This window comes from Gambusia affinis, linkage group LG05, assembly GCF_019740435.1.
Source record: "Gambusia affinis linkage group LG05, SWU_Gaff_1.0, whole genome shotgun sequence".
NCBI lineage: Eukaryota > Metazoa > Chordata > Actinopteri > Cyprinodontiformes > Poeciliidae > Gambusia > Gambusia affinis.
The window spans coordinates 19,633,403-19,658,458 of NC_057872.1; the positions used below are offsets into that span (position 1 = coordinate 19,633,403).

The window sequence follows — 25,056 nt, forward strand, 5'->3', positions numbered from 1 at the left end:
AGGTCATGCAAAAGACTCACTCACAAATTTCTGATGGCAGTTGTTGCCACAAAGGTTGGGACAACTTGTTGTAAAGTGTAGGAACCAATTACTTTTTCACATGGTGCCTGGTTGGTTGAACAGCTTTTTCAGCCAGAAACAGAGGAATCAGCCGTCTGTTACTGCAGAAATAACCACGTTCTGCAGTCATTTACGTCAAACCTAAACCATTTCTACCAGAGTTCAAAATGCAAAACTAAATCCTGCCCCGTGTTTAGATTTGTGACCAGCGCACACGCTACATTGATTGTTTTTACTTTTAATAATCAACACGATGACGCAATCCCTGTCGGACTGGCCCGCTTCAGATAACAAATGAGTCTGTAAACGTCTCTATCCTAATTGTATGAACATTTAATTGAGCTAGCATAAGTTATTTATGACGCTCCATAAAGCTGTACCAGCCGTGCCAGAAACGCTTCAACAAGGGCTAATAAATTTTTAATCACATTAAAGGTTTATTTCTCAGCAGCTCAGAATCAACAGGACTATAAATAACCTTTCTTTTGAAAAATATAATTTTTTACAGAGAGAGGCCTTTCACATAATAAATATGATCATACAACAAATTTTGCATTTCTATTCCTCGGTGGAGCCAAAGAAGTTGCGCCTTCAGATTAATCAACTGTGTCGTTACAAAGATTAGCTATCAAGCTTTGTCTACGTTACTGAGGCTTTAAGAAAGTTTAAGAACTACACTGGTACAAATAAATATTTAATTCACTTTGTGATCATCCATATTTAATGAAACATAAAACGGGACAGCAGAAAAAAGTGATCATAAGTTCTGTTCTCATTGATCACACAAAGAAATACAAAGAAAAAAGCAGAAACAGGAAGAAAATCTATTAAGACTTTAATTTTTCCCCCTTTCTTTTAAATAAATTTTGCACAGAAGTTGTGTTTTTCCATTAATAAGTTACATCATAAATAAAAGCGAACATATTTTGTCTTTTCACAATAAGTCAATTGTAGCAGCAACTGGCAAACCGGATCACATTTATCTAAACACTCCAACGTACCCAGTCAAAATTTCCGTCATTTTAAAATAGAAATATTCAACCAGTTACACTTTCACCGAGATTTTACAGCAAACTCTGCCCTAGTTTTTTTTTTTTTTCCCCTTCTTTTTTTTGGGAAATGAAATAAGAAACAATAAAAACAGGAGCATCAGCCCTTAAGCAGTGGAAGTCACAGGAGGCAGCATCTTACTCTCCCGCCTATCAATTTTTCTGGGTTTTTTTTTTTTTCTTGCAGCAAGCAACATTTATTGATCGCTATGATTATCATAGCCATCCATCCACATTTAACTGCATTTTTTCCCGTGTCGTCTCCATAGTGAAAGCTGCACTAGAGCTACTTCATCATAAAGCTGTAGCTCTGTGCTGAAGGTTTGCCAATGTACAGATAATCTTATTTTGATTCACCGTCTGTTATTTATCATGAGAAAGAGAAACAGAGGCAGAAACTCTGCATGGGAACATCATGATCTGAACATACATGGGAAGGTGGATTTCAGGAAGTCTGCTTTCCAGAGATCGCAACGCAGATGACATTTTCCTTTAAGGAGAAGGAGCCCAACAGAATATAAAGTGATCCCACGGAGAGGGTGGCCAAATGATTAAAAGGATTCAGTCCAAACCTTCTTACATGACAGATGGGTCACGCAGCCAATTAAAATCAAAGTATAATGTTCTGCAGATGAGATCCTTTATCTGGATTACATTAGTGAGGTACAGAAAGGTTAATGCTTCCTGACCTTCGTCAGACTTTGGTTCATTTATACAGTTTTGTTTCAGCAAGGCTGAAAAATGGACATTGGTGCCTGAATGTTTACACGCAAACAAATGACAAGTGAAACTCCTTAGAGTCAGCACACTGTGTGGATTATAAGACCAGCAGGAAAACAGGCTTTTCTGTATGGGTTGGGCGGGAACACAAAACGTTTAATTCATTCATTAATTTCCTTTTAGCTTCAGATCTCCCTCAGTCCTGGCATAAACTTAACAAGGTGATGGAAATATTCCTCAGAGGTTTTGGTCCATATTGACATGATGTTGCTGCGGATTTTGTAGTTGCACATTCATGATGTGACTCTCCTATTTCACCACATCCAAAAGGTGCTCTGTTTATTGGACAGAGATCTGATGACTGTGGAGGCCGTTGGAGTGCAATCAAATCATTCAAGAAACGACAGGAAGATTTGAGCTTGGTGACATGGAGCCATCAGAAAACAACCACATTGTCATTGTAAAGAAGTGGATACTGTCAGCAACAGTTCTGAGGCAGCCTGTGGTTTTTCAGATCATGCTTAGTTGATACAAAGGCGTCCAAAATGTGCCAGATATCCCTCGCAGTATTACATCACTACCAACAGCCTGAATCGGAGATAAATGGAAAAATGGATCCATGCTTTACATCAAATTCTGACTCAAACATCTGAATTTCACAGCTGTGATAATTTTCCAATCTGTTGCTGTCCAAATGTGGTGAGTCAGTGTGAATTGTACCCTCAGTCTGCTGTTCTCAGTTGACAGGAGTGGAGCTGGATGTGAACTTTGGCTGCTGTTGTCTGCAGGCTCTGCATTCAGAGATAGTATTCTGCACACATTGGTTATAATAAGTGATTATTTTTCCAATTCCCCTCTAACATCAAGAAGGTATTTGTGCCCAAAAGATCTTTGGATTGATTTCTGCAAATCCAAAAGATGAAAATCCCAGTAGTTTCTGAAATACTCCAAAATGTCAGCCTTGCACAAACAGCCATAAAAGTCACTTAGATGCTTTCTTACCCAGTCTGCTGTTTGGTTGTAACTTCATGCCAACTAAATGACTGAAAACATAAATTTTCTTTCATGTGATTGGCTGGTCGCTGATGGTGTCAGCAAACAATCCAAATTGTACACCTAATAATCCATTCTGTGTTTTGCATCTCCTGATGTACAGCAGTCATTTCAATAACGCATGATAACAGTTGTAAGGAATTAATTTGCGCTAACTGAACAGGTGTCGCCCTGGTGTTTGGTGATAACTTGTGCTAAAATTGGATTAATCTGGAATGGGGTGAGAACTCAACAGGAGGCAGAGGCCACTGAAGGTTAATCAGAGAACAAATGACCACCTGTTTTTGCTACACGATGAAGAAACTCTTACTCAGCTGATTGGTGCATTTGTATAAAAACCTTTTTTCCGGTGGTGGTTGCCTGATTGCTCTCCTGTGGAGTCATGACTTCAGGAAGGCAATGTGGGGGGTTTTTTTGTTGTTTTTTTTTTTCTGCTGATTGGAGTTTGTGCTGTAAAAACACCAGTGACGATAAAGGAAGCGAGGACACCGAGGTTTTCTGCATCCTGCTCCATTTCAAGGACCCTTTAATGGTAAGTAAGCAACTAATTTTGCATTACTTGTAAGTAAACACGGAGAGTTTGTACATTTATGCAAACATAAGCCGACTTGTGTGCAGAGTACCACATTAAGAAAAGCAGTAAAAGCACACATACCTTACAGAGACATACAAGTACATTCGCAAGGCAAGCGCACACTTCTTGTTTGGGGAAACTGCCAGGTTTTTCCCTCGGCATGCCGACTGTGCGTCTGGCATCAAGGTTAAGGTCTGGAGACACACACAAGCTGTGTGCTCCGTCTGGCTTTCACATACTCTGAATGGGCTTTATGAATGGCTGTGACTCAAAGACTGAGTGAACACCAGGGTGCCGCACTCAACCCAATCCGACAACGGGTTCTGGAGAAAAGTCAGAAACCGACTTGTCTCCCAGCACAGCCAGCAACCGTGTTCAACTTAATACGCCAACAGGTTTTCTTTCGCTGCTTGAGCCAAAGTGCTTTTGAACACCCCTCTGCTGTGTGTCAGTGTTCACAGGGTGTTTGTTCTCATTGTCCTATCGGAGCGGCGTCTGACTAGACGGCTGCAGTCAAGTCGGCTCTCGACGTTGCGTGGAGCCAGTGACTCAGGCTGCAGGTTAGTCATGGAACGTACAACGAACACACTTTGTGCAATTCATTACAGTAAGAAACTATCCACAGTTTGTCATACAAAAGAAATGCAAACATAAAGTGCCTCGCAAAAGTATTTCACATCCCTTGAGGTTTTTAACCTGTCAGTCCAGACATAATGTTGAGAAAAGGGCCAGTTTGGACACCCCGGATGTAAACTATCAGGCTGGGCGAGGGAGCACAGTTTTCAGATTTCAGAGAAGGTTGACCTTTCGACAACTCTAAAAATACCGCCCCAGCAACCTTGTAATGGTTTAGATCAGAGCATGTTCGTGTTAGAAAAGCCTGATTAAGGTCTAAACCTAAATTCAATTTAGCTCACAAATAATATTATTTCAGTCTAAAGGAGCTTAAGATATTTTAAAAAGAATAGACAAAATGAGACATACCTCTAGATGCCCTGCAGCTGTTTTGCACTGAAAATTGGTCCTCTCACTAAGAAGGGCTGAATCCAAACACCTGCCACACTTTTTAGATTTTTGTTTTGAAAACTTTGTGTTGATCCATCAAAATCCCCCAAAAAAAATTACAATTGAGACTTTTGGTTGCAGCGTCACAACATGTTGAAAAGTTCGAGGGATACGAATACTTTTTCAAGGCACCATGTTTGCACACCATCTTTTACATCTTCACCACTGCTCTATCAAAAGATCAAGCACTCGATTCACATTCAGATCCGAATCCAGACTGAAATCGGACTCGACAAACGGAGGTTTCGGCGGGGTGAGAGGGTGGAGGCCTGACGTGAGGGTTTCGAGCCAATCGGCAGCGTCAAACTGTGCAGGAGCCCGCCGTTTCCGGGACTTTCTAGTTGAAGGCGAAGGGGAGGTGCAGATTGGGAGAGGCGGAGGCGCAGGGACAACCTGGCTTGGGTTTATTACAGCAGGAGATGGAGGGAGCTCCAGTAAGAGAGAGGAACAAAGAGGGGATGGCAGGAAGTTGTCATCTTGCTGCTGAAAAGGCTGGGGCTGCTTGGTTTGAGGGGCAGGGGAGCGGTCAGGAAGTGAGTGTGCAGCAGATTTATGATTGGAGGCCTCAAGAGAGCCTGGAAGCAAGGTACAGTCAAAAGGATCAGACAGATACGACATTAAGCATGTATTTCTAGTTCCCTGTTTCAGACTCACCATCACAAATAAGTGGCTCATCTAGAATATCATCAATAGACTGTCGAGGGTCCATCTGTTGCAGAGAGAAAGAAAAGATGCTTCAGTCCTGAGCTCAAAGATCTCTCAGTGACTTCCTTTTTTCTTCAGACCAACCTGGGCTTTCTGAATCGCCTCCTGTAGCTCTTCCTCCAAGCTGCGAACGCCAGGTGAGGTCTGAGCTGGACTTGCTGTAATCTGCAGTGGCAGCTCGAAGTCATGGCCAATCACATCACACGGCTAGCGGCAAAAATCACATGATTGGACAAGACAGTTTAAATCAGTTGACAGGTGAGGATGAGTGCTCATTCACATGAGGAAACTGATAAATGTTTTAAGGCACAGTGATGTAGAGTGCAGCATGGAGTAATTGCTTTTAACGTTAACAGTACTTTGCAAAGTATTCATTCCTCTTGAACTTTTTAGATTTTCTCACCTTACAACAGCAAACTTGAATGTATTTTACTGGGGGTTTATGCAACAAGTCCAGTTCTCGAGAACTACAGTCCTGCACCTATTGGGTTGCATTCACACCAGCCCAGAGTTTAATTGAACTCTAGTTTGTTTTTTTCTAAAAGGTCTGGTTAATTTGGTGAGTTGTGAATGCATAATCAAATTCTGTCAATCTCAGCAGCTCCTCCAGAGTTACTATGAGCCTCTTGGCTAATTTACTGCTCCATATTTTCCCTCATACTGAAACCTATTTCCAGATTTTGTAAAAATTCAAACACCAGGCATTACTTTGCTTCCACTTCACATTTATGCAACACTTTGTGTTGGTCTATAAAGTCCCCATAAAATACTGAAGGTTTGTGGCTGTAAAGTGCTAAAATGGGAAGCTACCAAGGAATATTTTGTAAAACATACAATGTCTGTAGGACTTGTGCATATTACCTCAGCAAACAACACCTCTGTTTGCACATTTAGTTCTGCCTGCCTTTTTGGGCATCCCGGATCCTGTTGCAGGAACGGATGAAGGGATCCCTCCCCAGACTGGTTGGGGAGAAGTCACATTTATGCAGTACTGTCCCTAATATATCACATGCTTTCCAAATCTTCTGTGGCAAAACACTCAAACTTCTCACCTCAGTACTCGCTTGCAGGTAGAAGTCAGTATGCCGGCTTCTCTTCCGCTCCCTCTTCTCCAGCTTCACGCTCAGCTCTAGATGTTCCTGCTGTTCTCTGTCGGTTCTCCATGGAGTCCCGCACTGTAGGGGCGAGGAGGACGACATGGGCAAACTGGGACTTGGAGTTCCTGACGCAGTGCTGGCGGGATCCCAGAACACAGTGCTGCCGAGACCACGCCGTTCACCTGCCAAACTGACTGACGCAGCGTCTGCGAACGCTTTTGGGACAGCGTTCAGAGCCCCATTTGGATCTCTGTTGGGACCGTCACTGAGAATCCCATTAGGAATCCCCCCGTCTTGGATGTACAGCTGTTGGTTCGGGCTGCTGCCGGGCGAGCTCAGCCTGAAGCCGGGGCTGGAGCCAGGGCTCTGACAGGGTGGCAGCTGGGCACAAGGACTAAGGGGCTCCATGCTGGTGCCCAGCTTGCTAAGAGGAGCCGGGGTGGGGCAGGCATGCTGAAGCTGGAAGGGACGAAGGCGCTGCAACAGAGCCGGCTTGGTTCCAGAGACAGGAAGGCCACGTTTACGCAGCTGCTGCCTCAACTCCGACACCTGGGGGAACGGTCAACAAGCATTATCAGCTTCTTCTAGTTATTAAAAATGATTAGTGGAAAATATATACATGTATTTTACCGTTAGATCAACAAGATTTGCAGGAAGAAGCTCTGGTTTGGAAGTAGGATTTGCGTCCGTCTGAGTTTGGTTTGTTGTGGCAGGAGCAGGTTGGAGGCTGAGCGGTGAGGCTCCACAAGACTTCACTAGATCATTGTGATCTCCACTGGAGGAGTGAAAGAGCGATCAACTCGGGTAAAATGTCTGGATAAGAAATTCAGATATCTGCACTGCTGGGTGTTTGGTCAATTCACCTGATCTACGATGATTTGCACCTTTTTAATTTTGGCAGTTTTATGCAGGATTTGTTTGGAGTCTTTGCTCTCATAATTTTCCAGATCTGAACAAGTGGGGAAAAAATGTTGCATTTTCTAAAATGGTTTTTTCTGTTATCCCAAATTTTTGTGGTTTAAATTTGCATTTCAAAAGAATAAAGTGTGTTTTTAGAAAGATTGATATTGAGTTTTAATCCATCATCCTTGATTTGCCATCTTCTCTTTTTGCTTTAATGATACTCAATGAGTGAACCCACGATATAAACACAAAAAAACTACAAAAAGAGCAATTTTGCTGCTTTCTTGCTACCTTGACCATGTTTGAACTTGTTCAAACAGAATAACAGCATCAAAATGTACAAACTCTGCTTTAAAAAAAAATTGTTTTTTGTATAGAAACACTTCGTCTTCATTTGCCAAAGCTAACTGTTGCACATTTGCTGATTTAACTTCTGTGAAAAACTATATTACTGAAGCTGGACTGAAAGCAAAATGCAGGTACCAAAAAGTGTTTTGATTAGGTGCAATGGTGAATTGACCAGACAGTTCATCGTTATTGTTTGCATACCTCGGTACAACTGTAACCTGCTGCGGCGGCTGTAGTCGCTGCTGCTGCTGCTGCTGCTGTTGACTCTGCAGGATTTGAAGCTGGAGGAAGACCTGCTGTTGTTTCAGCAGATGGGAGTAGGCCGGGTCTAGCGGCTGCGTAGGGGCAGGGCTGCTCTGCTTAGCTCCTCCCGCTGGAAAACACGGGAGTGAAACATGTTAGCGAAATGAAGGAATATTTTTGCAATAAATGGAGAAAAGTAGAGTTTAAGTTTAGCACCTCCAGTCCCAGGCGCTCCTTTCTGGTCTGGAGGAATGTACTGATGATACTTGAGTTTCTTCATCTTGGGTTTGATGTCCCGTGGTTTCCGTGGGCGGGTAAGGTGATTGAAGTGTAGGGAAGGGGGAAAAGACGGGGGGCAGATCGGGCTGGGAGGCCGAGCTGTCTGTAAACACACACATTGCCAACATCTCTCTAAACCAGGGGTCTCAAACTCCAGTCCTCGAGGGCCGCTGTCCTGCAGTTTTTAGATGTGCCACAGGTACAAAACACTGGAATGAAATGGCTTAATTACCTCCTCCTTGTGTAGATCAGATCTCCAGAATCCTGCTAATGACCTAATTATTCTATGCAGGTGTGGTGCAGCAGAGGCACATCTAAAAGTTGCAGGACTGCAGCCCTCAAGGACTGGAGTTTGAGGCCCCTGCAGTAGCTATATTACATACTACAAGTGGATACTTTCCACATGGAGAGTTTCATTGGAAATGTCAACGTATTGTAAAATATTTGACATGTTTGGCCCTTGCTAAGGTTACATTCTTTATGTGTAAATGCCTCACAAATGTCCTGATGACACTGTGTGCCGCCTCTGACCTACACCACCGGGGTTTATGTGTGAATATGTTAACCTACATGGCAAGCACCGACTCCCCCCAGAAGTACAAATTGACAGTAATTACTGCAGGGCAGCTTAGTACAGAAAAAAAAAAACACAGGATTGGCCATCCTGTTAGGTTAAAGACCACCACAGAGCTTTTCTTGTGTACTTTGTTGTACACATGCTGTAATATGCATGAATACATTATTATTTTAGATTACTTTTAGATATATTTATTTGCGTTTTGCCATAACTGTATCTTCCAGATTAATAAAAAATAGAAAAACGTTGATAGAACTAACAAAAGCCAAACTGAAATGATCTTGTCCTGAGACTGGATGATACCTTTGGCAGCAGGGGTGTCGTCTGAGAGGTCAGGAACATCCCGTTTGGTCTTCCAGTCGGTGCCAAGGAGTTTGACTCACCCAGCGTCACGCTCAGAGGTTGTCTGACGCCCGCGGTTGCCGGAAGCAACGTCAAACCGGACTGAAAACATAAAGAAACAAAGTGCATTTCAGAAAATAATGACATTTTTCCGTTTGTAAAGCAAGAAGAAGAAAAAAAAGCAAACTTTACCCATTTAGAAATGAATCATCTTTATTGTATTTCAAATGTTATATATTTTTGACAATGCATTTCTAATATACTAGCAAAATGTACAATGTGGCACACTCAAATTATAACTCGTCTGAGAACAGACTTGAAGGATACATATAATTAGTCTCAACTAAGATCGTTAAGAATTATACATTTCCAGGTGGGTGGGGCCCAATGTTCCCCCTAAGCTGCGCGCTTGCGCAATTGCGCACTACTCGCACATTCTCAGCGCACAATAAAATCTATGCAGCGCATAAAATAAAATTCAACGTAAACTATAGCTCAGACATGAGTTTTGACATCGAACCAATGACGTATAACAATCTAACTCGGTGAGTCACAGGTGTCCAGCCAATCATACGATACGGTTCACTTACACTACGCAGCCAATCATACGATACGGTTCACTTACGCTACGCAGCCAATCATCGCATGCTGTTGTGTGTAAGTGCCTTGCTAATGTGCGCTGTGCAGATTTGCTTGGTAGGAAAAGTGCGGCGGAGTTGAGAGACGCGAAAGCTAACACCCTATCATGGCTAAGCGAACGGGCAGTAAGACATCCACTCATCAAGCCAAAGTAAAAAAGAAATGCGCTTCTTTTAAGACGGAATGGCTGTCGGAGCTTGTCCAAATAGAAGAACAAGTTGTGAAACTGGGTGAGATTTTTTCTTTTTCGAGTGAGAAAGGTTTACTCTGCAAAACATGCAGCGAAGCCAAAGTGGCAAGCGAGTTTTCAGAGGGAAAAATGTGGACTGACTGGAAGTTGGACTGCTTCAAGTGTACAACCACTGGAGAAGTGAGAAAGACAGACGTGGAAAAAACTGTGTAATTAAATATTTTACAGACAAAGAGTTATAATAATTCATACAGTATCACAAACTAGAGCACATATTTCATTGTGGAGAATGTGAATGTTTTAATGTGAACAAAAAGTTATGTCTTAAAGGTGTAATATCTCATTTCTCACCATGGCCAAAGCAGGACTTTTACATATAACATACTGTGCATCTCATGAACAGTAATGTTTTTTTGTTTGTTTTCGTTTTCATTTTTAAATGGGGCAAATCACTTGTATTAAAAGCAAACTAATGGAAGTTGCTGCTGTAATCTGATTCCTTTAATAAGCCATGTAATTTACTATGATCCCAGATTTCTAACAAGTGTAATACTGGTGTGTGGCTATAGTGCGCACACCTGATGTTGCTCACAGTGGTCCTCAGTGTACTCAGGTAGCTTGTGTGTATGCCCAGACACATGAAGAATTAGAGGGAACATTGGTGGGGCCTCAATCATTTATAGGTAATATGGTGGATTATCATTACTAACAGTCTGAGTTTATGCAGAAATCTTGTTAAAGCTATTGATATGTTTGGGATAACTGGGACAGTTAAACCCCTGGAAATGTAGATTTAGGTGCTATGTTAGTTTCTTTTTTCTTTTTTTTCTTTTTTTTTAATCATACGTGATTATCTTCAAACCGTCTTGGGATGAAAGTTCAACGATGTATGCACATGCTATGATCACCCCCTTGTGGTTAAAGTGAGTAAATCTTTACCTGGCACCTTTCGAGATAAAAATCTCAAAATACATGAACAGAGGAAAAAACGCAACAAAATAAAAGCGGTTTTAAATTGATAAAACACATAAATGAATATTCAGTATTAGCCGAATTAATCAAAATATAGGTTGGACTGCAGGCAGTTGGAGCCACTTCAAGCATTAAGTTTGCAAAGACAGCTAACATTTTCATCAGAGTTGAAAGTGTTTGCATGGGGTTGCATCAGGTTAAGTGATGTTCATACTGGGTAATTGACGTGACATTTCTGTAGCACTTGCATACATTTTATTGCAGTGAGTCTTATCTTATTTATATGTAGTATCTCAAAGCTACAATGCTCCTGCAACAAGATTTTCATCCCAGGACTGCGTCAGTCTGGCTCAACCTGTGATATGACTTCAAATGTTCAGTATCAGATGCAAAGAAAGACGGAGCTGAAGTATTTATTTAAAGTTTCATGCAGTCACACAGCAAAAAACAATGTAGATATGCAAGTTTCTGACAGGGTCGTTCACCAGACAGTAGTGTTAATGGCTTTCTGCTGTCTTCAGTACCTGTGCATGACTGGGACTGTTATTAAGGGTCAGGCCCACAGCTGAGCAGTCACTTAGTGGTTGGTCAACTGGGAGGCCTGGCAGGGAGGAAATAGATGGGGCTTGGAGAGCGGCATGTTGCTCCGTGTTTAAAGACGATATGGAGGAAGAGATGTCCTCTTCGAAGACATCAGCGGGGAACGAGGCAGGACCTGAGGAAATCACCGGTCCAGGGATGCAAGATCAAAACAGCAAGGAAACAGGATTTTGGGAAGAATTTTTTTCCAAATGTGTTGTTATGTGTGTTGCCGAGTATTTATTTACCATTCTCCAGGGGCAACGTGTGCTCTGGCTGTTGCTCTGCGGCTCCTGGAGGTAGCTGGATCCTCTCAGTGAGGGTCTGTGAAGGGCGAGCCTTCCTCTGCCTCAGGGCCCCACATACAGTCCTCTCTACGGGTGGAAGGCAGAAGGAGGAATGTTGCAGATTAAAAGGAGCGAACAAGACAGATGGGAGATCAGTGCAGATGGAGAGAGAGAGAGAGAGAAGATCGGAGAAAGGGAAGCAACAGGACTAGAGAACATATGTGATGTGAGTGTGCAGAACAGCTTCGCCACAGGCAGCGAGTCCCAGTCCAAACCAGCAGAGGCATCAGGAAATAGTAAACACTTTTTCCCACAGGGAAATGTGTCGCCTTGGATGTGTGCACACACAGTCACTCTCAATGTTTTTTTTAAATGTCAGAAGAAAGAGCTTTTAAAGAAATTACATCTTTTTGAAATGCCTGATGCTATAATAATAGCTCTTTTAAATCAAAGGCAGGGTTAGGGGGTATGGAAATGAAGAAGATGAGAGTTTAGAAGAGGAAGAGATTAGAGAGAGAAGAAATGATGACTCCCGATTGTCAGATTGGCGCATTTATCATGTGCTGTCAGTCACTGATGTGTCGGCTTCTTTTAAAGCAGCATTGCACTACGCAACAAGGTCACATCTTAGTTTCACAGATAGCGAAGCAGCACAGTACACTGTGACACACACACACCCACACACACTTCCTCAGCTACTGTACAGCAGATGTAACGCAGACAGAGACGGAGTACCAAGAGGGCAAATCAGCTATTGTGCGCAAAGCTGAAGGCGAAGAGAGCAAAGCAAGAAGCAGACAGCAGCTTCACCGTCGGCTTGGCGTCACCTTGTGCAGTTTCAGCGCTCAGACCACCAGGGGGCAACTTCTGAGTGGCGCCGTCCTCAGTTTGACGCTGCATCAGAAAACATTAGGTCAGTTTATTCAAATGAGTCCAGCTTTATTACACTGCTTTCTATATTCGTAATAAGACTGGCATTACACAGAGCTGCAAAGATTCTCAATTCGCTCCAACTTTATTCTTTTTATCAAACAAACCTGTTGTCACTTCTCTAAATAAATGGATCTTTTCGTAGTTGCCCTAAATATATAAATATCCTCCAGGGATATTTATAAAAAGCAATCTTTTGGGGGGGTATAGTTAGATGGCAGCAAAAGCCTCGAGTATCAGTTATGAAAGATCAAGAGATGCTTCAAATTACTGCGTTGATTTGCAAAAGTTATGAAATTTGAAGAAAGTTATTTTTTGGGTCCTACGCTAAAGCGTTTATTATATTCTACAGTCAACATCGGAAGTTTGTATGGCTTAAAATACATGACTTGTTATATTATATTGTACAACTTACATGAGCTTCACTCCGCTTTTTCTCTGTTTTCTGGTGAGTGGAGGCAGATTTCAACCCTGCAGACAAAACATATGAATAACAGAATGTAAAAAAACAAAATGTATTCTTAATTATAGTTTTAGAAAATAAAAGAAGTGGGTGATGGAAATAAAATCCACTGAAAACCTTCAGATTTTCCACTCATCGCTGCAAGTTACAGCATGAAGAACCGTAGTTTTCTTTTTTGTTTTTTTTCTATTTCAACATTTCTAAACACATTCAGATATTGACTCCTCTATGTCTTTCTAATAGAGACAGGCGACAACGTGTTTAGGAACGTTCTCCATTTACACTTGACTTTAATAAATCTGTACCCATCAACCAACAAAAGTGAGAATTACTTCTTAGACTTGTGCAGTTTCTTTTAAATGTGGTTGCCAATAGTTTTGCCAACTTTTAAGTAGATTTCAATCCTTCAGGTGGGCATCAACAAAACCATTCAGGCCTCAGGGTTTTATTTTGACTTACATTATTTATTCTGAAATATATTCATATTCTGCTGCAGAAGTGAAATCTTACACTCAAAATAGTTTATTTAGTGGAGGGAAAACTACCACATGTTTTTGCAAATGTCTCAACAAATTATTGGTCAACAAATGACCACAAGAAAATACCTAACCTTCGCAGTTACAGCAATAATTTAAAAGCTTAAATGAACTGAAGTTGTTACAAGCAAGTATAGATGAGGTATATCTCCCAATCACACAGAATAAACAGGAAAGTGTAAGAAGTAATGTCTAAAGTTCACTTATAGAGAACTGCAGCTCAGAGTGGAAACTTGGAGCGTTGTTTCCACTGAGAGGTACAATACAGGTCAGTGCAGTTTAATTTCTTCATATTGATCCAAAAAAAGTAATAGTTTCACTGGGAGATAATTTCATTTATAACAAGACGTTTTTCTCAAGTTAGAAGTGAAATAATCTGCCAGTGGAACAATATTAAGGAGTTACTGATTAAACCAACTCCTTTATTTTGCTAAAAAGTTCCTTGAAAGTTAATTTTGTCTTTTTTCAAGTGTACTAAGATATTTGCACTTGAAAACAGACAAAATTACCTAGTAAGACTTTGTGTATTTGCAGTGTGAAAATGAGATAAAATCTCCATAACATCCAACGGACACTATCTATAATTTGAGAGTTGTGGCAGAAAAAAGAAGAGTTTCTGTTCTACTATCAATGTGTAAGTGTGTGGAGGGTCAGGGTTGGGTGCAGTGGGCCTGTTTCTCTTTCACAGGCCCCAAGAACCTTGTCAGTGTGTCTAAACTTCTCAATTTGGGATTTTACTGCTGCAGAGAAAGAAGAACAGTAAAATAAATGCTATAATGTTTTCTCTGCCATTATTGCCATTTATTGCATCACCCTGGTGGATTAAAACATCATGTTTTTAAAGGTTTTGCCATTTTCACAAAAGGTTAATATGAAAAAGTAAATGAGATATGCATCGTCTTTGATTTAAAAGCGGTGGCTCTGCCGCGGTTAACAACACATGCAGCTTGCTGCCAGAGCAGAGCACTCAATCAAAGGTTAATAACGCGAGCTAACCTGGGTCTGCATTGATTTCGCTCAGCCTTCGGTTCTGAATCCTCAGCTGCAGGACTGAAACAAAAAAAAAAAAAAAAAAAAAAAAAGATGAAGAGCTGTGTTGAGAGAAAGACAGATCTGGAAACAGAAACTCAGCCAAAGACAAGCAGAAAGTAATCAATCCAAGGCACCAACAGCTCAATAATGCATGCTTGTAAATCATTTAGCCTGTAAACGGAGTACATATTCTTTAATGCTTATCACATAAAACACACAGGTGAAGCAGGGTACAGCTGGGCCTCTGGTACACGTCGGTGTGTACTGAGACCTGAGAAAGCAGGTGGAGAGGGGGCAGCGCAGCAGGGAGGAGGTTGAGGTTTCTATTTATCCCACTGTAAATCTATTTCTGTTGGTCCCATCCCCCCTTCAGCTGTCCCGCTCTCTTCACAAGCCTCTCATACATCCCGTCCTGCTCACGTCATGCTCATTTGTGCTGCTAACCGCAGTCTTCCTGATTTCTTCTCTCTCAGTATGAAAGTGCAGTAATCTGGAATTAAATTGTTGTCTGAAACAAGTTTGTCAGCTCAGTTTCAATTATTCATTTGTTGTTTGAACTGTAGATGCCATGCAAACCTTTGACTTCGCTCCAAATCCTCTCAAAACTAAATGTTGGTGAAGGTCAGGATCAAACGGGGAAATCATGCTTCTTCAAAGTTCTCAAAAAATAATTTTGCCTCCCAGTAAAACTCGAAAATGCGCATTTTCTGCTACACCAGTTGTGATGAAGGCCTACTAACAAAATAGATCACAGCCCAAACAGACCATAATATTCCCAAATGCCCAGTCACGACGCTTCCTTTGGAGACGTTTACTGGAAACAGCTCATGTATGTACAGACGAGATTTGGAGCAGAGCAGCTGCCTAAAGAATCCTGTTTTCCAGCAGCTGTTTGAACACCTAGGGGACTGTCATTTTCTCGCCTTTCTATTTTGCAGCCATTCACGACAGCTGCCTGGGAATTCAGCAGCCGCTACAAGTTGTAGGAAATGTAGCATTAAAATATGCAGTGATGGAAAGGTTGTTTGTGGCAGAGTGGCTGTTGAATCCCAAAAGGATGTCACGCAAAAGCACCTTTTAAGGTTTTATTATTGTTAGTAAAAGCAAGTGGTGCGTAGTTGTTTTTTTTTATTAGTAGTATTTACAGTATCAGGTTCAGTGTTAGTGTAGAGTTGTGTTCACTGGCCCAGTTAAGAAATCCAAACTGTCTTTTTTTCCATCCCCTCCAGCCTTTTTCTTTATGCTTATTATCTTAATGCAAATGGCAAAATGAGTAAATTTGTGCGTAGCAGCCAAATTCACCCAAGGCTTTCATTTTTTATTGATGACATCAGTGTGAAACATTTTTTTTAACTCGCTTATTCTCCATGTTTTGTATTGGTTTTACACCACCTGAATCTGGTCACTACAAACAACAGTTAGCAAATCCACTGCAGATCCAATCTACAACAGCTGAGGTAAATAAATTGTGGCGTATGCATCCAGCAGGACTTGTTTAAGGTCTCTGCCTTCTCCTTACGCTTGTAGAAGTTCACCAGATTTTCTCTGCACTTCTCTTTTAAGAAATGTCAGAGAAATAACATGCTTTGGCTGCTAATGCTTTGTAGCTCTTTATCACGGTTTGTTTGTATTCGTCTTGAAATGGTACCCAATTTAAATCTCCTCACAGAGCACAACTGAAGTCAGCCAGAATGCCACCTGTTGTACTTCTAGCAAAGTTGGAGAACCCTCCAGGGAATGGGTGTCCACATGGAGCCGCTGTTAGCTCAATAATCTTGTAAATTTTGTGAAGTTGTGACTTTGAAAATGACCAACACTTGCTTTAAACCAGCGGTCTGCAACACTGAGATGTTCTGCATCTTTTGGAGGCATTTTCACTGTAACACTTAATTATCTCAATCATCTCCTTGGCAAAGACTTGTTCAGTAATCATTCATTTGATTCATATATGTTTGATTAGCGATGCATCCAAAAGTTGCAAGACAGTGGTGTTCTCTTTGTTTTTGCTTCAGTTATTTTGTTTCTGTTCTCTGACCCTTCAGCCAGTCGCAGCAGATTCTGGGTCTGGTTTAACTGGAAGTTTCTTCTTGATAAAAAGGGGTAATTCTTCGTCTCATACTTCGTGGGGATCCTCATCCTCAGGTTTGCTTTAAGGTCAGTGACTTGATGCAGTCAGCTGCGCATCCTTAGATGGACAGCTTTAGCAACTGCTGAAGAAATGATCCACTGAATCTGACAGTATTCTGTTGAGATGTTTGTAATTCTGTCAGAATCTCCCTAAATGATTTGAATGGATTAGAATCAATCTGATTGAATCTGGACCCAATTTAATTTTATAGAATCCGCTTTTGTTTATTTGTTTCTCAATAAACAAAAATATTCAGCTGCATCAGTAGTTCGCAGGATCCAAGTTACAACTTTCAACTCAACAAAAAATGCGCTGATGCACTGGAAATCTGCGACTACAACCCAGATTGAGCCGCAGCAGAGACCAAGTGTGTCACGTTGCAGATGCTCTAATCTGTTGACATGGGAATTGAATAAACCGCCTCTCACCTCAAGGTTACACACACACACACACACACACACCACGACGGTGGAGTAAAGTCGGCCTAAGGGAGAGACCTGTCACTTGAAAATCCTGATTTGAAATCTTTCTCCAATGTGAGGAGATGACAAGTGTTTGATCTGTTCCTCCCTGTCCAACCGATTCTGCTGCACAAGTGCACAGAAGAAGTCAACAACAAATTCAGCGGTGCAGCGAAGTGGTGTCGCTACGGCTTCACCACTCAATTCTGAAAAGAACCACGTTTTATCCTGTTAGCACCGAGATTTCAGGTCATTTTATATATTACTGGTCACAAACGCATGCCATGGACTGAATACTAACCCAGCCCCACATGTCACTCAACTCTTTTTTTTAGTCAAATCGATTTGATAATGTTTAATCTTTTGTTTGTTTTGTTTTTATATCAGGGGTGCCCAAAGTGGGTCCTGGAGGGCCGGCATCCTGCACGTTTCAGTTTTCTCCCTGGTGTCAGTATCAGCCTCTTCAGCACGTCGATGTTCTTCTTAAACCTTCTAACGAGCCATCATGTGATCCAGCTGCGTAAAACCAGGGAGAGAACTAAAACACGCAGGATGCCGGCCCTCGAGAACCAACTTTGAACGCCACTGTTTTATGTTTTCGTGTAAATACTGTGATATTCTTATACTTCAAATCATAATGACACCAGGATAATACATTACTCAAGGGCCTATTTCATAGTGAAAACAGCAGCTTCTACTATCTGCTGAGAGAAAGAGAAAAAAAAGACCATATAGTTGCGGTCAAATCTGTGCAGTTTGGTTCCTAATTCATCCACACCGATTCGTTTTTCTTGCAAAAATTTTAATTAATTTTATACCTAAAATATATCCATACTGTCAAATTTTATGCATATTTCTACATGACTTGGCTAATGTTTTGAAAGACTCTCCATTCACTCAAAGTTTACTATTCTTTATGTTAGTTATTGTTCACTTTAGTAACCAGAAATGCAAATGCCATCATTGTTTTTGGCTTATTTGGTTATTATTTAATGCACTTACCACATATGAGGGTATCTCTCCACCAGCTATTGACATCTGGAAACTGACTTTTTCCCCTCAATTTTTACATTTTTGCAAAATAGCTTTAATAGTATTACGATTGATTTTTAACTGGATTCATGTCTGGACTTTAACTGAGCCGTTCTAGTAAGTAAATATGCTCCGAATCTTTAGCTCTGGCTGCTGGAAGGTCCAGTCCAGTTTCAGATCATTTGCAGCAGGTTTCATTTTATGACTTTCCTATTTAGCTTTGGAAATTTTTACATCAGCTCTGACCAGCTTCCTGGTATCTCCTGAAAATAAGCATCACAAAAGCATGGTGCTGCCACCACCGTGTTTCATTGCAAGCTTGACGTTTCAGGGTAGAGTTAGTTTTCCACCACACACAGCCCTACAGGTTGACCTGAAAATGATCTTCAGTCACTTTCATCCACTTGTTTTTAAGCTTCAAGCCAAACTTTGTATGACTTTCCATCACCAATCGTTTACTCTTTTCTTTGGCTGCTTCTCTGAAAGATGTTCTCCTTGTCCAACTTTGCAGTTTAGATGGACAGCCATGTCTTGATATGTTTTCATTTGTGCCGTAATAAGTCTCATTTTTTGTTTGGTGGTTTGAACTGAGCTCTGCAATTTTCAAACTTTGAGAAATTGCTTTGTAGCTTAAGTCTGTCTTAAACATCTAGAAAGATAATTAGTTCGACAGGATTTTATGACAGGGTACCTGAATGTAAGGTGCTAAATACAGATGCACCCTACTCTCTTTTTGTTTATAGAAAATGTAGAAAACCTTCCCCTTCTACTTCACTGTTATGTTCTACCTTGTTTTTGTCTCACTGAAGTTCGTAAATTGCTGTGTTCAACTCTTGCTAACATAAAATGACAGACATTCACATATTTCTGATTAGAGTGAAAACAGTATCTGAAATGGAAAGCGTATGTTGTGGCGAAGCAATGATTTACGTCCGGTTGGTTCTCACCTGACCGGAACTTGTTCCTGATGAGAAGCGACCTCTCGGAGGCCAGGAGAGTCATGGCGGAGCGGAGCGAAGGAAGTGGAGCCAGGAGAAAGAGGAAGTTCCTTGCGTCGTCCTACCAGGTGGAATGGGCTTCTGTCCTTCTGTCTCTCGCTGCTCAGGAAACATCAGAGCCAAGGAGGGACGGGAGGTGGAGAGACAGATGCTTATTAATCTACTGATAGAGATAATATATTGATAGAGGAACACACACACACACACACACACACACGCAGACACCCAGGAACAGCAGCGATAGACTGAGCAGGAAATGGAGACGTCTCAGACCTGCAGGCTGACTGAACTCTATGGTGAGCAGCTCTGGAAGCAGCAGGCCTCCCTGCAGACAGCCTGTCATAATCACACTGAGTGTCACAGTGGCCCACCCACAGCCAGAGACACAGCTAACGACACACAGAATTAAACAGACAAGAGGCAGAGCGAGGAGCCAGGAGGAGGAAAAGGAAGAAGAAGAGGGGAGCCAAGCTCGGATGAGTGACGGAGACAGAAAGCCCCGCGGATCCTGAGACATCAGGGCCCCGAGGAGCCTGATTGTGACGGACAAACATGAAGTCACAACACCTACGGCGCGCCGCCACATAGCTACACAGTGACAGCAGCTTGTGAGCTGAAGGAAGAAGGGCTGACTCAAACAGAGAGAGCTGGAAATCTGCATAAGCCGCATCAGCACGCGCACACACAACCTATTAACAATATTGATCCGAGAAATAGCCGGCAGGAGAACACCCAGAGGAAGTCCATTTGAGTGTACAAACACACACACACACACACACATGCTGTGGAATAGCTGAGGCGATGCATGCTAATTCAGCTCCTCCTAGTCCCCGTTTCCATAAACACACACCGACTTTGCTTATTTATGACCGAAAGGGTCCAAAACGAGCCCACTCGCTCATTACTGCCATCAAGCAACAAGAAGTTGATTGAGATTTTATGTCTGGCAGAGGCGAGGCTTGACTGCAGGGAACCAAGGTACAAGAAGGAGCTGCGAACGCTAAGAGAATAAAAGCAAGAGAATGAAAGAGAATACTTACAGGAAAAGGGAGAATTGAGTCTCTCAGGGGAAATTGGAGTGGCTTTAAGATTAAATTGAGAGAGGTGCAAGACAGAGGGAAGAGAGAGAACTTCGTAGTGCGGTTAATGACACTTTCTGTCTTTCATGTTCTTTTCATGTCTTTTTTCCTCCCGTTTCCACACTTCTTGGCTCTTTGTCTTGAAGGTGCAGAAGCAAGGAGGAGAAAGCTCTGCAGTTTCTCCGTCCCCTCACTCTCAAAACTTCTCTCCCTCTGCCCCGTCCGCCCCTGAAGCATCACAGATCCTCTGTGCCAACTGTGAGGGACTGTCAAGCGTCACCCCCCCCTCCCACCACCCCCACTTTATGACCTCGTCTCCCATCCTCGCCCTCCTCCCTCAAAGCCAGTCACCCTCCCCTGACACCTGCTGGCTGCTTGACAGAAGCTCAAAGACGGGCGAGCTGCTCTCATGTTTGTGCTTGACTCTGACAGGAGCAGAACCACAGATAAAAATTAGTGCACTTCTTTAAGCAAGGAGCTGAACTGGCACATAATGTGATGGTTAGAAAAGTGAAACCAGGATAAGAAGACAGTTTATTACACAGCAACAGGAGAAGCCCTGGAGTGTTTTGGACTCGCATCAAATTATGTGCTGCAGCAGGACTGCAGGCTCATATGCTCCTGTCAAGATACCTTTGGGTCACCCGGTAAAGTGATTTAGTAGTGTGTGCACATGCGAGTGTGTGTGTGTGTGTGGCACAGTGGAAAGTCACAGGTCAGTAAGTCTGCACGCTGTACAGCGTCTATATGCACCAACCGTCAAGCGAAATCACCTGAGTTTCACCTCAGTGTTCAAGCTCACCTGGGGGGACGAACAGGGGAGGGTCTGCCTGCATGTGCCTGCTCACGCTTTTACATGTGTAACTATAGGCTGTCAGAGGGAGGCGGGGGAAAGTGGGGTAAGTGAGTCTGTAGCTGGAGCACCTGTTCCTCCAGTTTGACAGACAAGCCGGTGTGTGTGCTGGTTCAGCAGGTCATGGAGAAGAGGGAGGGGAGGCGGAGAGAGAGAGAGGACGGCAAGGAGGAGAGGGTGAAGCAACAAGCCGGTTGGTCCTGAGAGAGAGGAAAAAAAGAGGTTAGATCAGTGTTACCTGATGTGGAGATCATCTAAATACTTGAGGAAGTGTTCATGTTCAATAAACGGCACCCCATTTTGTTACATTACAACCACAATTTATTAGGATTCTATATAATGGAGTGACACAAAATAACATAATTGTGAAGTTTGTTTAAGAAATAAAAATAAAACCTAAAGAGTGCAGTTTGCATTTATATTTAAGCCTTTTCCGCGAGACACCTGAATTAAATCCAGTCTTTTTTAGTGTAACTTATTCTCAATTTAAGTCCAGGTGCTCTGTGAACAACTCGGATCAAGACAAAAATAAGACAAGTTAAGGAAAAAGTTGTGTATACGTTTAAGTCAGACTTCCATTAAAGATCAAATCTATTGTATTTGTAAGAATCACAAGAATAAATGTCATTGCTGAAAGAATGTAATTTGTTAAAAGCGAAGGTGGAAGAAGTTTCTCTGGCCATCCATCTATTATCTGTGGCTCGGTATCCACAAATGTCTTTTTGTACTCTCCACAATTGATAGAGACCCGCATGTGTTTTTAAAAATATATGCAATAAGGTTTTTTATTAATTATTATTATTATTTGGATAATTGTACTGAATTTTCACAACATAAAGATCCTAAAAGTGCCACTAATATATTTTTGGGATTTGTTTTTCTTGTCAATGTGTTGGAAACTGTTTTTTTACATTATAAAACCAAATAGAAGAAAATATATCCACCCACCTTTTTGCTATTTTTTTCCCCATTTTATTTTAATACCTAAAAATAGTTATAAAATGGTAGTTTTTTTAGAAATTGATTAACTTTCCCCCCCCACGAAGGCCCAGAAGTATTTAAGGGACTCTAAACTTAATTTAAGTCTCGTTCAGCTTCGGGCAAAAATGGCTTCTTTGGATTGTAAAAGTTTAATACCACTACGCAAGAGGCATGGCGCACACTGAACAGGTTTCATGTCTGGACTGGATAAAATAAGAAACATGACAAACATGCGTTCATGTACACATTTGTTAGTATGCTAACAAGATAGCATACGTATTTTTGAGTTGTGGATGAAACCAGCATACCCAGTAAGCAAACCTCGTACAGAAAGAATCCAGGACCTTCTTGTTACAGCCTGACAAAATACATAAATACTTGAATGCGAAGCCGATAGAGATGCTATAAACGTATCCTATGTATCTCACAGTTTTTAGAGTTCACCAAACAAAATCTCAAATGTAAGTTTCTGGTAGTAATTTGAAAAAACATTTGGAAATAGTTAATATTTTTACGAGCCACTGTATTCTCCAGTGAAGGTTGCAGTGAAACAACTAATGGACCACAAACTGAGCCTCACTTTAATAAATCGCTAAAGATAAAACCATTCTTCCAGGTACCATCCGCCCACTCTGTCTGTGTTAGTCTGAAAACCTTCTCCCCTCATGCTCAGAGAGTGCATTTGTCAAACACTCTCACGAACGAAACATTAATAAAAGCGGCTGCAAAGACAGAGACACAATATTGTTAGAAAGGTGATGTAATCGCTTCTCTGGTCCCCCACCCCAGATTTGCCCTCTCCTCTGCAGCCGGGACTCCCTTTCTGATTAGCACCTGTTACCCTCCTTCTTTCTCCTCCTTCCCTCCCCCAACACGCAAACAGACACCCACACACACGCAGCAGGGTGTTAAATCCTGCACTGTGTCTGACGAAGAGGCAGACTTGCACGGAGTTAACCTTCTGCCTCTAAAGTATCAGATTTCCCTCGGTTCTTTAAATGATGCGGAATAGCAAAAAAATAAATAATAAAAAAAAAAGAGTTGGGGGACTTCTGGTTGATTGAAGAGTGTGAGATAAGCAGAATCAGGTGGTTTCATATTTACGCCTTTCTCCGTTGATTCTGCAGAGCGTAGTGTTCTTCAGCACACAGCTGTAAGTATGTATCCCTCCACCATTCGACAGAAAACGAGCCAAACATGCAGCTCATCTTAAGTGTCAGCGCGCCACCACATGGTTCAGCTGCGCAATAGCAGGCGTTCAAGTCAGTGAAGAAACATTCATGGTTAGTTTAGCCTCCATTATTTAGTCTCTCAGTGGCCATAAGGAGACTTTCTGATGCAACATTACGGGAAAGTATGAATTTATGAAGGGCCAGCATTTATATTAGCGAACAGAGAGCTAAAGCAGGCCGCTGTAACACTTCATTACATCTGCAACCTCTTCCTGCTCATTTATCACCGGCTCTATTCTCAATCCCCCCTCCCTCCTCTACCTTTATTACTTCAATCACTTGGCAATGTGCCTCCTGCCACTCAGTAGGCCCGCTGTCCTGTTTCACTTCACGCAACCCAAACATGCACCTCACACACGCGCTCCCATTTCAAACACGCTCTCTGTCCGTCATCCATCTGTCTGTCAGTCACTGCACTTTGAAGCTCCGTGCAATCTGGACCTGCACGCACACGGAGGGCCATGTTCTGCACAATGCACCAGCTGGACTGCTGATGCCACACACCCAGCCTGCTGAATATTCACCATCACCATCATCATCATCATCATCATCGCCGTGCTGAGAGCACCTTGTAGGGTCATTGTTGCAGCAGCTCCAGCGGTGTCAATTACAGGGGACAAAATCTGTTTTGTGTCAACTCGTTCCCTTCCTTCCTGACAGAACCGTGCTGATTTAAAGGCTGAGCTCTGAGAGAACGCTCTGTGGTGCAAATGCAGCACTTTCCTTTTGCATCAACTCTTGTCACTGCTTTTGTTTTAGGTGTAGGACTCAAAGAAAGAAGTTACATTCATTTGCAATAAAAGTGGGTAAAGCATTGCATGAACTACAACGAGGCAAGGGGAGAGCAAAAATAAACAGTGAAGTTATAAATACTGACTGAAGTAGTGTCAGACAAATGTCTTCTGTGCTATGGAGCCAGAAGGAGAAAATGCACTGTTGATAACAAACATTCAACCCTAAGAGGAAGAAGAAGAAGCATTGACAAAAATGGAAATAGTATAAATGTGTGTAATAAATGCAGAGTGTGTCTATGAATAGACTTATTAAATAAAATGTACTTTCTGATCATAATCTACTGAAGTTACCCTGTACCCCTGGACAGCTACGTGTTTGTGACTGAAATGCTTGTTGGTGGATTATTTTTAGATTTTTTTTCTTAATTAGCTGCTTCTTTGCTTATTGAACACTTTAATTGTAGACTGCTTCAACATCAAAAACATAGCACCTGCTTTCGCAGTTTTATTGGAGAAAATCCTCACTTCTCTCCTAAAATTTACTCTCCATTATGGCAGAAACTGGTTAGTTAACCTTTGAACATCTGCCACCTCTTCCACTGACCCCCTGCAGATATTATTTTACCAAACTCAAACAAAGCCGCTCGCAGCAGCCCTGAGCTCCTGTTATCCATGCGAAGACCAACTGAGGAGTAAGAAAAGGGACGACCATGGCGACCCAGTCGGGTCATTTCAGCCATTCTGTATTTAAAGGCTTATCTTGAGCTCAGCTCCAGTAGACTTCATGGCTTAAATCGAGCAGAAAATTCAAAGAGCACCAAAAACAGAGGGCTGCCGTCCTAACTCAATTACTCCCTGAAGGCAGTCCAAGTGGCCACTGCCAGCTTGCACACTCAGCCATCCATGATCTTTAAT

The 25,056-nt window shown here is 42.0% G+C and overlaps 1 protein-coding gene across 3 annotated transcripts; it reads right to left on the reverse strand.

Annotated features, from left to right (window-relative positions):
* Positions 1 to 1,160: 1,160 nt before the first annotated feature.
* Positions 1,161 to 23,401, reverse strand: si:dkeyp-69b9.3 (myocardin). Of its 3 annotated transcripts, XM_044115893.1 has the most exons (17): positions 23,280 to 23,401; positions 21,144 to 21,394; positions 19,212 to 19,361; positions 14,608 to 14,661; positions 13,028 to 13,083; positions 12,510 to 12,576; positions 11,644 to 11,769; positions 11,341 to 11,531; positions 8,977 to 9,117; positions 8,034 to 8,199; positions 7,776 to 7,947; positions 6,954 to 7,098; positions 6,279 to 6,872; positions 6,088 to 6,186; positions 5,311 to 5,433; positions 5,176 to 5,230; positions 1,161 to 5,096 (listed from the first exon to the last, which is right to left on the reverse strand). In XM_044115893.1, the coding sequence occupies exons 3-17, from the start codon at positions 19,264 to 19,266 to the stop codon at positions 4,681 to 4,683; spliced, it is 2,460 nt and encodes an 819-aa protein (XP_043971828.1). In that variant the 5' UTR covers positions 19,267 to 19,361; positions 21,144 to 21,394; positions 23,280 to 23,401; the 3' UTR covers positions 1,161 to 4,680. The 3 variants fall into 3 exon arrangements, with proteins under 3 accessions (XP_043971828.1, XP_043971829.1, XP_043971827.1); XM_044115894.1 differs by lacking the exon at positions 23,280 to 23,401 and having other exon boundaries at positions 21,266 to 21,394; XM_044115892.1 differs by lacking the exons at positions 21,144 to 21,394; positions 23,280 to 23,401 and adding an exon at positions 20,303 to 20,568.
* Positions 23,402 to 25,056: the final 1,655 nt, after the last annotated feature.

Coding starts and splice junctions, on each gene's coding strand:
- si:dkeyp-69b9.3 (XM_044115893.1), bottom strand. CDS start 19,266: ATGACTCTCCTGGCCTCCGAGAGGTCGCTTCTCATCAGGAACAAGTTC. Junction 7,948..8,033: donor AGGAGCGCCTGGGACTGGAG/GTGCTAAACTTA, acceptor CGTGTTTTCCAG/CGGGAGGAGCTAAGCAGAGC. Junction 5,434..6,087: donor CAGAGGTGTTGTTTGCTGAG/GTAATATGCACA, acceptor TTTTGCCGCTAG/CCGTGTGATGTGATTGGCCA.